The sequence below is a fragment of the Pagrus major genome, chromosome 5 (assembly GCF_040436345.1).
Source record: "Pagrus major chromosome 5, Pma_NU_1.0".
Classification (NCBI taxonomy): Eukaryota; Metazoa; Chordata; class Actinopteri; order Spariformes; family Sparidae; genus Pagrus; species Pagrus major.
This window is the reverse complement of record NC_133219.1, coordinates 4,143,453-4,155,466: the sequence shown is the minus strand read 5'-3', so window position 1 is coordinate 4,155,466 and position 12,014 is coordinate 4,143,453. Positions and strand designations below refer to the sequence as shown.

Sequence of the window (12,014 nt, the reverse complement as noted above, 5' to 3'; positions counted from 1 at the left end):
CAAGGCTAGTTCCAAACCTGTTGAGTCACTGTAATGAAGTGGCAACCCAGACAGCTTCCCTGCCTTCAGTACAGTGTGCATAGACTAAATGAACAATGCGCCCAGTGTTTGTTGGCCAAGACTGTTCGTCTGTCCCTGCTCGCTCCTCTGGAGAAGAATGAATGAACCAAATAGTGACTTGTTGATCATGTTGCTCACAGTGTGATCTCTGGGTTAGGCCTGTAACTAGTTGCTGTTGTTTCGTTACTAAAGTGGTAAATGGACTCAGTGAGGCAGACACGAATGGAAGTGTCAGGATTGTGTTTGAGCAACACTCATTGCTCAGGTGTACACTGCTTCATAATGCAGCACGTTTCTTAGCAGTTTATATGAACTATAGATAAAACAGGCTGCCTTACCCAACTATTAGATTTGGTCAAATTAAAGGCTAGCTGTGTAAAGACCTTCCGAAGTAGTGATTGTGGATCTGTAATGGTGTGTGGTGCTCTCTGGCATGGCTGTTATATTTTAGAGGTCAGTGGGTCTGATGCGTTATGAGCATGAAGCCCTCAGGAGTTCACATCTTTCATGAATTATAAACCTATTCCATGAAAAAGCACTTTACACCAATGTGAAACCATCAAAATTGTAGATGACGGAGGGACTTCATGCTGGTGTCTCCTTTACTTGAACCATGCATGAAGCTGCTGTTGCTCTCTGCATCCTGTGTGATCCGTGACACTAGTGTAAAATACAGTTTTTCTTAAAAGCTTGTCTCTCTTTAGAGCCTCGACTAGCAATGTTAAGGATTTTGGTTGGGTTTAAGCTCATAGGTCATCATGTGAGCAAAGGTCTGCTCTATGTTCTTCGATTTGTTTCCTTTAGAAATTGACTGAAGCTAAACTATTAATTCGATCATGTAGTTTTCAACTCGACCTTTGACACTGTACCATGTTCAAAGTATCAGCAGGGTTCTTTTTAAGTGCTTTGAATAAAGGTTCCTGTCATATTCACCTGAAAGCCAGTGAGTGAGTTCAGTCTCCTGAATGGAAATGGTTAATTCTGAGAAAACAAATAATACGTAAAGATGACACATTAGGGATTCATTAAATTGACAGTGATGTAGTGGCTGCTGACAATGATTGAAGTGTCACATCTGTCCTAATACAGTCCTTTTCATATACAGTGTACCTGAGTTATTGATCACTAAACATTCCTACTCTTCAAACCATAAAGTGATTCCCTCCAAATGAAACAACTACGTAAAACGGGACAAAATTCAGTCCTCATTTTGGACAGAAATCTGGTTTAGTTTAAACTAATGAGAGACTTAATCTTAACTTTCAAAGTCATTGCCTTTTTAGTGTCACATTCCCTCCTTGTAAAAAATTAAGGAAGGCCAAAATAACTGGCAGTAAACCTTCATGAAACTGCCAGAATGGAAATACTCGGACTGCTGAAGCCTCATACTATGTTTGCTTTAACCGCAGAATGCATTTTTGCACAGGAGGACGACTATTGATGCTGTTGAATTTCTTACTGTTTGAGACATCACATCACAGCCAGTACGGAGAGGAGGATTGACTACAGCAATCACTAAGTCTTTCATTTGGCATGTGAGAATTGTACTAAGAGAAAAAAGAAATCTCACCCTATCCTTTAAGTCACTGGCGTCCACCATTACTCTACCTGTCCCATTCAAACAAAGAATTGTAGGCTAATGCACAGCAAGAAGTGCTCCCTGTTTTGGCGTGTTTGTTGGAATCAGACTGTCTCAACTCTTCAGGATTTTAACCAGAGCCCTTACACTGATGTCTTTTTCTCTGTTTTGTTTTTTTGATTTTCCACAGCAGTCTTGTGTGTGACAGCTGTTTTCTGGATTTAAAAGTAACAACTGAAGTAACTATTCAGTTTTGTTCTTTGGAATTAATTAATACATTGATATCTGGTGTAATTGTTAATCTTGAAAGTATTAGCTTTATGATACTAATACTAATATGGATTTTAGTGTCACACTTAAGTGTAAATGGACAGGCAGCAGCTGTGAGGGTGATGTTTCAGGTGGTGTTTGGTGTTCTGTAAACTGGCCTTGCTTCTCTGTATACTGTATGTGATGTGACTGAGCAGCAGGCAGAACAGATGTTAACATTTGTGTCAGTCATGAATGATTGACAGCAGATTAGACATTTAAACCTTGATGTTTTAATGTGGTGAAAACAGGGGCTGGATACCCTAATTTACTCATTCCAGTTATATGGGTGGATCGTGGTCATTGGGACATTGGTTTTTACCAGCAGGGCTAGGGGTGGGGATTTGTGAACCAGGGTTGGGAAAGACTTGGTTCCGTCTTTCTCTTATTTATTGATGTCTTTGCAGATGTTCTCATCTGCGGCCACGGCTCTTTGATGAAATGTTTACAGAGAGAGATCACTCTTTGCAAACATTCACGTCATCACTCTTTCTAACAAGAATGTTCTTTCAGCACGGTACTGTCTGCTCCTTCAAATGACTTTGATTTTGATACCGTCTCCTGCAGGGGCATTTGTGATGGCTTTTCTTTTAAACATCTTGAGCACAAACTAGGTATCAAAGTTTTTAGCAACAATTTGTTCTTAAGTTTTCACTACGATAGCATTTGTTAATGGCAACACTTCAAAATACTGTAAAAGTAGGTTGTTGTATGATGGGGGCGTGTGTGATATATATATATATATATATATATATATATATATATATATATATATATATATATATATATATATATATATATAAATGTGCACAAGTAATGAATGGCTTGCTGAATGAAACAACCCCATCTTTTTTAAATGAGCTGCTTTTTATAACCATTCAGCAATAGCAAGGACAGAATGTCTAGAATTTCTATGATGCAGATCAGGAGTGCTGACCAGGTTCTCTGTAAATCAATGTCAGAAGCGCATCCCTTCTCAGAGAGTCTCACTGTAGTGATGGACTCTTTATTTCCATGTACAGACAGGACATTGAATCATTATGGCTCAGTTTTGTGTTAGCGTGGTGTCTCCCAAAGTGGACTGTGTTCATCTGGTATCTAAAGGAGGAGGGAACAAGTGCCACTGTTACTGGAAATCCCTGTTAAAATGGACCCTGAATGGCTTCATTCAAGAAACTGTGCTGCCTGCACCAGAGGGGGACAACCAGACTTAGAACAGCTGTTTGTTTCAGAGAAGGATGAGGATGAGAGCTGTATCAGAGTAGTTATTTTCTTTTCATATCTCTAGGTTTGCAATACTTGTGTTTATAGTTTCTGAGGTGTCAGGGGTGTTCAGTTTGAAATAAATGGTATATTCTGCTGTGTACAGTTACATCTTTTTTAAATGACAAAAATTGTACTTGTTTCTATTTTTGTGTGGTTCCAAATGAACAAAATTATTAAAGTGTAAAGGAAATCTTAGTATTTTTTTAGTTTTGTTTTTTTGTCTTAAAATATTGATGCAGGATTTATTCTTTAAATAAAATTCATCTGTGTTACATATGCTCTTGTCAACTTTTTGTATGATCTTCTCTGCCTCACTTTTTGTGAGACAAGGAAAAAATGACATGTCCGTTTCTTGACAGAATTTACGATATTGCTTTAAAAAGTGGAAGTCTTTAACATTTATATTGAGGGGTAACTGAATATTTACTGCCTCGAACATAAGACTCAGCGAAAGATCCATTTTTAGAGGAACCAGCTGATGGTAAAACGGACAAAAGAGGAAGTGGCTACACCACAGATCAGTGAACTGCAAGCTCGATGCAGGAAATGATGATCATGTGACAATATAAAGATAGAGATAAAATGGAGGATATGTTGCAGCTTTAATATTGTTAACAATACTTTATTGGTTTATTATAGGATTTCCAAAAGTTGTCAAGTTTGAAAAGTTTGTGGAAGACAGTTACAGTAGTTATGCGATATTTTACAAGAACAGAACAACCTCACAACAAGCAAGTCATACAAAATAGCTTTGACTTCACAGCTCGGACTGAAATACATAGCATTTAAGATTGATTGATTGATCACATGTTTACAGAAGGCCACAGATGTCATGTCTGAAACATTTTAATTTTCTAATATATGAAAAAGCTTCTGTTTCAATTCCAAAAATATTTTTGTTATCCTGGTCAAACGAAGACTTTAAAAAGCACAATTTGTCTTCATTAAATATCCGTTTTAACTTGAATAAGCATTTTCATAAATTTCCAATCCAATTTTTAGCCTTCTGCAAGGACAGAGCTGTACAACAACGTAAATTCATAAAATGCATCAATAAAAGACGCATTGTTTGACAGAACATTATCTATAACTTGTAGCCCAGTCCTGATCTGCTGATGTGGCAGAAGAGCGTCATGGCAAAACACATTCCCAACACCTGTTGACAAAAGACATTAAAAAAATTCAATTGTAAGATTCAAGAACCATTTATCATTATGCAATACAGGATTGTATAATGAAAAATGTGTTGTTATTTCCTAAGCTACATACACAGCTGCAAAAAAACTATACAGACTAATAAATAAGTAATAATCAAGTCAGAAAAATTAACTATTCATGCTGGAATGTTAAGGATGAGCTCAGGAGTCTCACAGAGGGAAGAAGCTGCTCTCTAGTCTGGTGGTACAGCAGCAGAAACTTCTGTTTAGCAGATCTGATGGACTTAAAGCTGCATCAAATGACTTTTTTGCCACTTTAGGGCGCAACATTTATTATCAAGTGCATTCTACATACATTTTATTTTGGTGTCTGAATTGTGAGTGTGAAATACATGCATACCGTAGAATTACATAGATTTATCATAGAACTAGATTCTGAATTCAAAGATGGCACCTATTTAGTCCAATGAGAATTGCTCGCCTGGCACGCCTGCTAGTTCCCGCTCAGCCCATTGACTTCGCATTGTTGTGATGTCACAGAGTTTTTGCTCGCTTTTCTGGGCTCCGGCAAAGTTTTACAAAAATTAAACCTCGATGTATCAAACATTCATACTAGAAATAGTCATAATTGACCTTGTTTTCAGTTCGAGGTGTCCTGTCAACACTTTTACAGATCTCTCTTTTATAATCGTGGTCTATGGGGAAAATGCTTTGTGGGCTGCATTTTCTGGGGTGATTTTTTGCTACAATACCGTGAGTGGCCACTGGCCAAAATTGGACTGCAACTTCCTTGCAGTTTGGTGGTGACGTTTTAATAACTATTTTAATATGGAAAATATAAATAAACTTTTACAGAAGAGCAATAGAAAGCATCCTGACTGGAAACATCTCAAACTGGCATGGTTCATCACAGCCCAGGACAGGAAGGCTCTACAACGGGTGATTAATACTGCCCAGAACATCACTGGCACCATCTCCAGAGCATCAGTGACATCAGTGAAGTGAGACGTCTGCACAGAGCCCAAAGATACTAAAAGACAACAGCCACCCAGCCACAGTCTGTTCACCCTGCTGCCATCTGATCTGACAACAGATACAGAAGTGTCTGCTGCCACCAGACTACAGAGCAGCTTCACTTCCCAGACTATCACTCCACCATGAATAGTTTTTTTTCTGAATTGATATAATTTATTAATTAGTCTGCGTAGTTTTGTTTTTTTGTGTGTATGTAGATTAGACAGCAGACAGAAATTTCACTATGCAGTCTTGCGTTGCATAATTGCATAAAATTCATCTTGAATAACTATGATTAGTTTACCTCAACAATGCAGAGGACAATGACAGAAATCCCAGTGGTTAGGAAATTCTCCTCAAATAAGTTCTTCAGTGTCACCAAACAGCCCTGCAAACAGAGAGCATGAAGAGGAAATTAACTTAAACCAACAGTCAAATACAATAATAAGGCACCTATCTGACATTTCAAATACATGTGAACATGACCTCTACAGATTGTCAAAACTAGCCCAATCCAAGCTATCCACAGGGGTCACACTGTGTCTACCTTTTCCCTGTACTGGGGATTCTGGGTTTCGCAATTGCTTTTGCAGCAAGACTTAGGCACTTTCTCTCCCCAGTCTGTGGCATTAGTCACTCCACAGCAGTCGAGCTGAAACAAACCAGTCAGAGAACAAAAAACAATATCTTATAACATGTTGATGAAGGTTCTCAGTCATCCAGGTCATGGTAATGCTAACTGCTGTATCGTAGGCAACTGGACTTTGTTTGTTGAAGATGTTTCACCTCTCATCCAAGAGGCTTCCTCAGTTCTAACTAACTGGAGGAGCTGCAGGCTTTTAAACTCTGTGTGGGAGTGTCCTTACAGAGCCGTTAAGGTCACGTGTGAGGTGGGTGATAAGTGATGTTGCAGACCACCGCTTCTGTTCAAAGACGGTCATTCCAGTTTCAGTTCCATTGATGTCAAACTCGGACAACCGTCTTGAACAGAGGAGGTGGACTATGACATTACTTAGCAACCCACATGAAGGCGGGTTGAGTCAACGACCCACAAGTGGCCCTAACAACTCTGAAACGCAGCGCTCACACGTGTCCTTAACGGCTCTGTAAGGACACTCCCACACAGAGTTTAAAAGCCTGCAGCTCCTCCAGTTAGTTAGAACTGAGGAAGCCTCTTAGATGAGAGGTGAAACGTCTTCAACAAACTGAAACACGTCCAGTTGCCTACGATACAGCACTTAGAATATCTTATAACAACAAACTGAGGTCACTTAGCTATCTGTATTTTTCAACACACCATCCATAGTCATTTGTGTGATTACATTACCGCAGCTGTTGTCAGTATGTCCCTGCTCTGATACACTTACCTGCGTCTGAACCAGATCCCACTCACTCATCTCCTCCGTTGTGTTGACGCCAGTCTTTCCTTTTGCCTTGGTCAAACCCAAATCAAGATCTTCTTTCACCAATCTAGCAATCTAAAATGAGGAGAAATTTGCACATTACACATACTATATAAGTGTTTCCTTCATAAGCACAACACAGTGTGAGTACTGATGGATGTGACATTACCTCTCCCTCATACACGAGCAGCAAGCATGCTGCAGTCAGCTCCACCAGCATCAGGAAGAACAGCAGGAGGAAGAACTGTTAACAGAGTTTATTTCACAAGAGCCTGTTTTATTTCTACTTTTTGAAAAACACTGACATATATGACAACATCGCAGAACAACAAAGCAAAAATTACAGTTTGCAGACACATTTCCTGTTTTAACTTTGAGCTACTGTTCCTAGTAACCAATATGTGGAAGTGATATTTATTTGCATGAAAAAATAATAATCGGTCTATCTCTATTTACACCCTGAACACACAGACAAGCTCATGCACCCACTTCTAGTGCTTTTACCTTGGCAGCTACAGTGAAGACTTTGGCTTAAAAAGGGTGTAAATAACATCTTTTTAAATCAATTTGGGATCTGTCGGCTTATGGAGAGATTACGCAGGACAAGCTGTATGGAGCCATTTTATGTTTTATTTTTGGTTGTTTTTTACATTTTAGAACAAGTCCCCATCTACTTCAGTTATTTAGGAGACTGCTGCTACGATGCTTTAGATTCAGTAATGTTTTGTGGACTATGACACTTTACCTGACTTTCTGCACGGGGGTGAGTAGATAATGTCTGACTTTATATTTTTTGGTGAACTGTTCCTTTAACGTGCTAATGTCTATCAGGTTAATGATTAACATGTTCACCATCCTAGTCTAGTGTGTAAGCATGCTAACGTGCCAGTAAGAACCATACATAAAGTACAGCTGAGGCTGATGTGAATGGCATGAGTCACCAAGGTCATTAGGATTCATCTAGAGAACATGAATATTTGGACCTAGTTTCATCAAAATTCCCTAAAACAGAGAGTCTTGACTGCCTCACTACGAGAAGTCAGCATATGGACTGCAGTGTGTGCCGTACCGTCAGGAGGAGACAGCGGTTCTCCTTCAGAGCGCCCAGGAAGCCCAGAAAGGACACGCACATGATGATGATGCCGCTGACCAGCAGCATGTTGGCCGAGTTGAAGCTGGCCATAGTGGGAGTGAGCGCGGTCATCCTGAAGTTCACCATCATGTATACACCGAAGCCCAGCACGGCCACACCACACATCTGACAGGAGGAAACACACACCACACACTCATCACAAAAACACTCATTCAGCTGCTCCCTCACTGAGCAGCTAGTGTGTCACTGCCTTTCTTTTTTCCTGTTTTGTAATGTACTACATTTACTCAGGTACTACTGCTCCGCTACTGTAGGGAATGCCCCTGTGGGCCGGGGACTGAGGGAGTGACTGCACCTGTGGAGGGGAGTGTTTTGGAGGAATAGTGTTGAAAGCAGGAGAGTGAGCGGGTGCTGGCGTCTCTGCGGGGCGGTGGCCGTTCGCGTGCCGTATAGGGCTGCCAGCAGCGAAGACAGGCAGCGGGTTCAGGGCGAGGTTCCGGCGTGAGGCAGGGCTGAGGTGGTGTCAGCGGGGAGACTGAGCAGTGCCTTCGTCCGCTCTCCAGCTTGGTGGCGAGGCTCTCCTGCTGCGCTGGACCGGTGTGATGCCGAGAAGCGGCACCAAGGGGAGTAGGCCATGACTCACAGTGTCCCACACCTGCGTGCGAGGCTAGTTGCTGTATCTATAAACTTGTGTTAATAAAGATGATTACTCTCTGTACCTTTGGGTTTCCTCCTCCTTAATTGTGTGCACAGTAGAAATATTCTGTGTACGGGCTCTCTACATTTCTTACGTCAGAAACAAGGTTTATTAGACTACATTACAGAGGAAAACGGTGTACTTTTTTACTCCATTACACCTGTTTATCAGCTTTAGTTACCTGTTATATGACAGATGAAGTTATTGTACAAAAGCTATCACGAGTTTATGAAATACAATGCATTGCTTTAAGGTAATCTACCCAAGTGACAAGTATAGAAGTTCAAATTAGCTCCAACTCAATCTTACACGACTGTATCATAATAATAATCTAATTATACTATATGTAGATAATATAACACCACTTTTTGATACTTTGTGTATATAAATAACTGATAATAATTTTACTCAAGTAAAGGATCTGAATACTTTTTTCTTTCTTTTTTTCTTTTTTTTTTGAGGAGGTTCAGTCACATTTGAATTTGAAAACTATGGGGGGCAGTATAACCACTTACGTGGAAGAGAAGTGGCTCTATTAACTGACGGGATTCACAGCAATCAACAGGGGTCAGTTCAACCTGGTTCAGCCCCCTCCTAGTGAACACAGCTAGACACCAGACTGGGGCGAACACAGGCTCCCAGACAAACAGATGTCAGTATGAAGACGGGATACAGTACAGAGGTGATTTACAGCAGCTCTGACCAGGTCTGTGACTCCGGGGGTGAGACGGCACTGCAGGCAGCAACAGGAAAGGCATGAAGCCGGAATATTTTCACATCTTACTCTGTGAACTGAGGATTTATTTGGAGCAAACCAGAGGTTGTTTTGTTCAGTTTTGTTTTTTTATGTGTGTTTTATGATGAGTATGATGAGGGGCACTATGCAGTTTTGGAGAAGAAATTCAAACTCACAATGACGTAATAATACAAACTCAGAATTTTTTTTTTTTTCATTAACTGAACGAAACAGCTGTTCTCAGAGGAAAATACGGACCCAGAACACTGTTTGAAGCTACAAAGGTGGCAGGGTCCGCCACATATAAACAAAGTAAAACAGTATAAATTGTGTTGTCCTTTAAGGTCAGTTTGATTATTAGTTTGTTTCGGCAGAAAAAAAAATCAGCCAATGAAGATCTTTCTCTGCTCATTAACATTTCTTCCCAAAAACTACATAATGCACCTTTAACAAGACAAATTGCTGCTTTAGTGGCAGAATCTGGATGTTTGGACCATTTATCCAGCACTTTGAGCTATTAATTTAGACTTTTTTTCACAGCTTTATTTGAAAACTACTTTTAGTATTCAGCAGATGGTATTCAGGTGTTACAATGTATGGATATTTATCAAATCGTAGTGTCTATGTGACACTACAACACTCCCTGACAACTGTAGAAGGACCTCCTGGTTGGTAAAAATAACAAGATATACCATAATGACCTCTGAATGTGATGCTGGAAGATAGAGACATACGTACAAAGCAAAGGAAGTTTGCAGCACACATGGTGAGCTTTAAACACTTCAGGCAGCCTTGAGCCATTCTGTAACACCTCTGATCAGACCTGTAACAAGAAACAAACAATACATCAGATAGTTCATCATGTGAACAGAGGAAGCCAGCTTCAGTCTGATCTGCGCTCAAAAGCAGCGTTTGTTTCTGTATGTGTGTGTCATCACGCTGACAAATGCGTGGTCACACTGCGGGGAAGGAATGATACCACACCTCACTTCCTGTTTGCTTTAAGTTTACAAGCAGTAAGTGTGTGTCAGATCCTTTGTATGATTATTAAACATGACATGAATACATTATACTTGGTGTTGCTGATGACATCACAGGGTTAATCCTGGGTATTGCTGATGACATCACATGATTTGGTCTACTGTCGAAATACCACCAAGTTCCCCAGAATAAAAAAAAAGAAAACCTCTGGGTAAACGTCCTTTCGTAACTATCACCAGAACATATATTATGTTGAAGACATGACTTTAATCAAAAGCATCAGATTGTTGATGTATTTATAACTGATATTTGCTGTAAGAAGAATTTTATGACACAACTATATATAATTTTGTGAATATTTGGTCTATTTTTAGGTGTTTAAAATAACAGAAGCACAGCTGCCATATTGTTTTTCCATCAAGTGTGTGTTTTTAAAGTTTATACTTCGTATCAGATTATTGATCCTAATCATTTTAAAGTGATTTTAAACTTTTAAATTAGTGGTTCAACTTCTCGTTTTTTACAAGTATTCTCAAGAGACATGACATCTAACACAGTTCTATATGATAAAGAGGCAAGCGGAAGCGAACGTCAGTGAAATATGATCTTTACAACACTTGAAATCTTTGATGATCTTATTCAGACACTTAAAAGAGTCAAATAAGGATGAAATGTAAAGTTTAGTTCTTACCTGTTTCGGAGAATAATACGCTTATCTCTGTTTTCAGACTTGTGTTTAGGGATCTTTGCTGTTGCTTCCACTTCCACTTCTCATACAGCTATGAACCGTGCATCGCTTCATGGGGCTTTCAGCACCTCCTTCTCACTTCCTCTTTCTCACCATTAGCAAGATGGAAAATCTATGACTGAGAAAGTGTAGCGGGGAACAAACAAAAATAACAGCAGCAAAGTCATAATGTGCACGTCTGTGAGACACTTATATTTAGACATTATAAGACCAACACTTAGACCTCAGGTCCACTCTAAAACAGTCAGTCTGCAGTCAAGAGCGGTGAGTTTGAAAACATACAGAATAATTATCAACATAAGAGCTGCCAATGAATATGTTAGAAGGTGCAGGGACATCTGGCTAAGTGGGTTATTCCAAACTTCCCTCTTTCTCCCCAGCAGGGTTTTAGTTTTTAATAGTATGAGTATCAGTTTATTTAAGAGTAGCAAGATTGTAGCAAGGTAGAAAACACTGCAGCTCTCCCCAGTTGACTGAACATTAAGTTACATTTGGGAACCACACCCTGTTAGTGGTGAGGGTGAGGTGAGGGTTCCACTTCACAGACTGAGGTGTTTGTGAAAATCAGCTGCTTGAAATACAAGTACAGCAGCCTGTAAGGGTAAAAGTAATGTGATTTCACTTTGTGGCAATTTTACGAAGTGGCAAAGTCTGACCTAGTATGTGTGTGTAGTCCAGTACGTCTGTTACTGGACTACACACATATACTATTTATACAGAGCTATGAAAGCTAGAAAAATGCTACCTCTTAAATCTTGATGCTGACAACGCACCACCAAAGTACCTTTGCATCATCTCAGGAATATCTGTGTGTGTATGAACCAGATAAAACTGTTCTTGTGATCTTGTATACTGGTAGAAAGTTAGTTTGTCCATACGATGCTGTTGACCATGACCACAAAGAGAAGCAGACACAAGGAGCCAGTTGACATCACTGGCATTAACATCAGCATCTTAATACTAACTATTAA

General features: G+C 39.8%; 1 protein-coding gene across 1 annotated transcript; it reads right to left on the bottom strand.

Annotated features, from left to right (window-relative positions):
• Nucleotides 1–3,815: 3,815 nt before the first annotated feature.
• On the bottom strand, nt 3,816–11,078 carry LOC140996761 (leukocyte surface antigen CD53). Its single transcript, XM_073467243.1, has 8 exons — nt 10,987–11,078; nt 10,053–10,137; nt 7,858–8,046; nt 6,958–7,032; nt 6,753–6,863; nt 5,933–6,037; nt 5,690–5,773; nt 3,816–4,370 (listed from the first exon to the last, which is right to left on the bottom strand). Exons 2-8 carry the CDS (start codon nt 10,113–10,115, stop codon nt 4,299–4,301), a joined length of 699 nt encoding a protein of 232 aa, XP_073323344.1. The 5' UTR covers nt 10,116–10,137; nt 10,987–11,078; the 3' UTR covers nt 3,816–4,298.
• Between the last annotated feature and the right edge of the window lie 936 nt (nt 11,079–12,014).

Excerpts from the sequence above, each read along its gene's own strand:
- LOC140996761 (XM_073467243.1), bottom strand. The coding sequence starts at position 10,115 with ATGGCTCAAGGCTGCCTGAAGTGTTTAAAGCTCACCATGTGTGCTGCA. Across the intron at positions 6,038-6,752 it reads GGGATCTGGTTCAGACGCAG|CTCGACTGCTGTGGAGTGAC; the intron begins GTAAGTGTATCA and ends GGTTTGTTTCAG. Across the intron at positions 5,774-5,932 it reads ATCCCCAGTACAGGGAAAAG|GGCTGTTTGGTGACACTGAA; the intron begins GTAGACACAGTG and ends CTCTGTTTGCAG.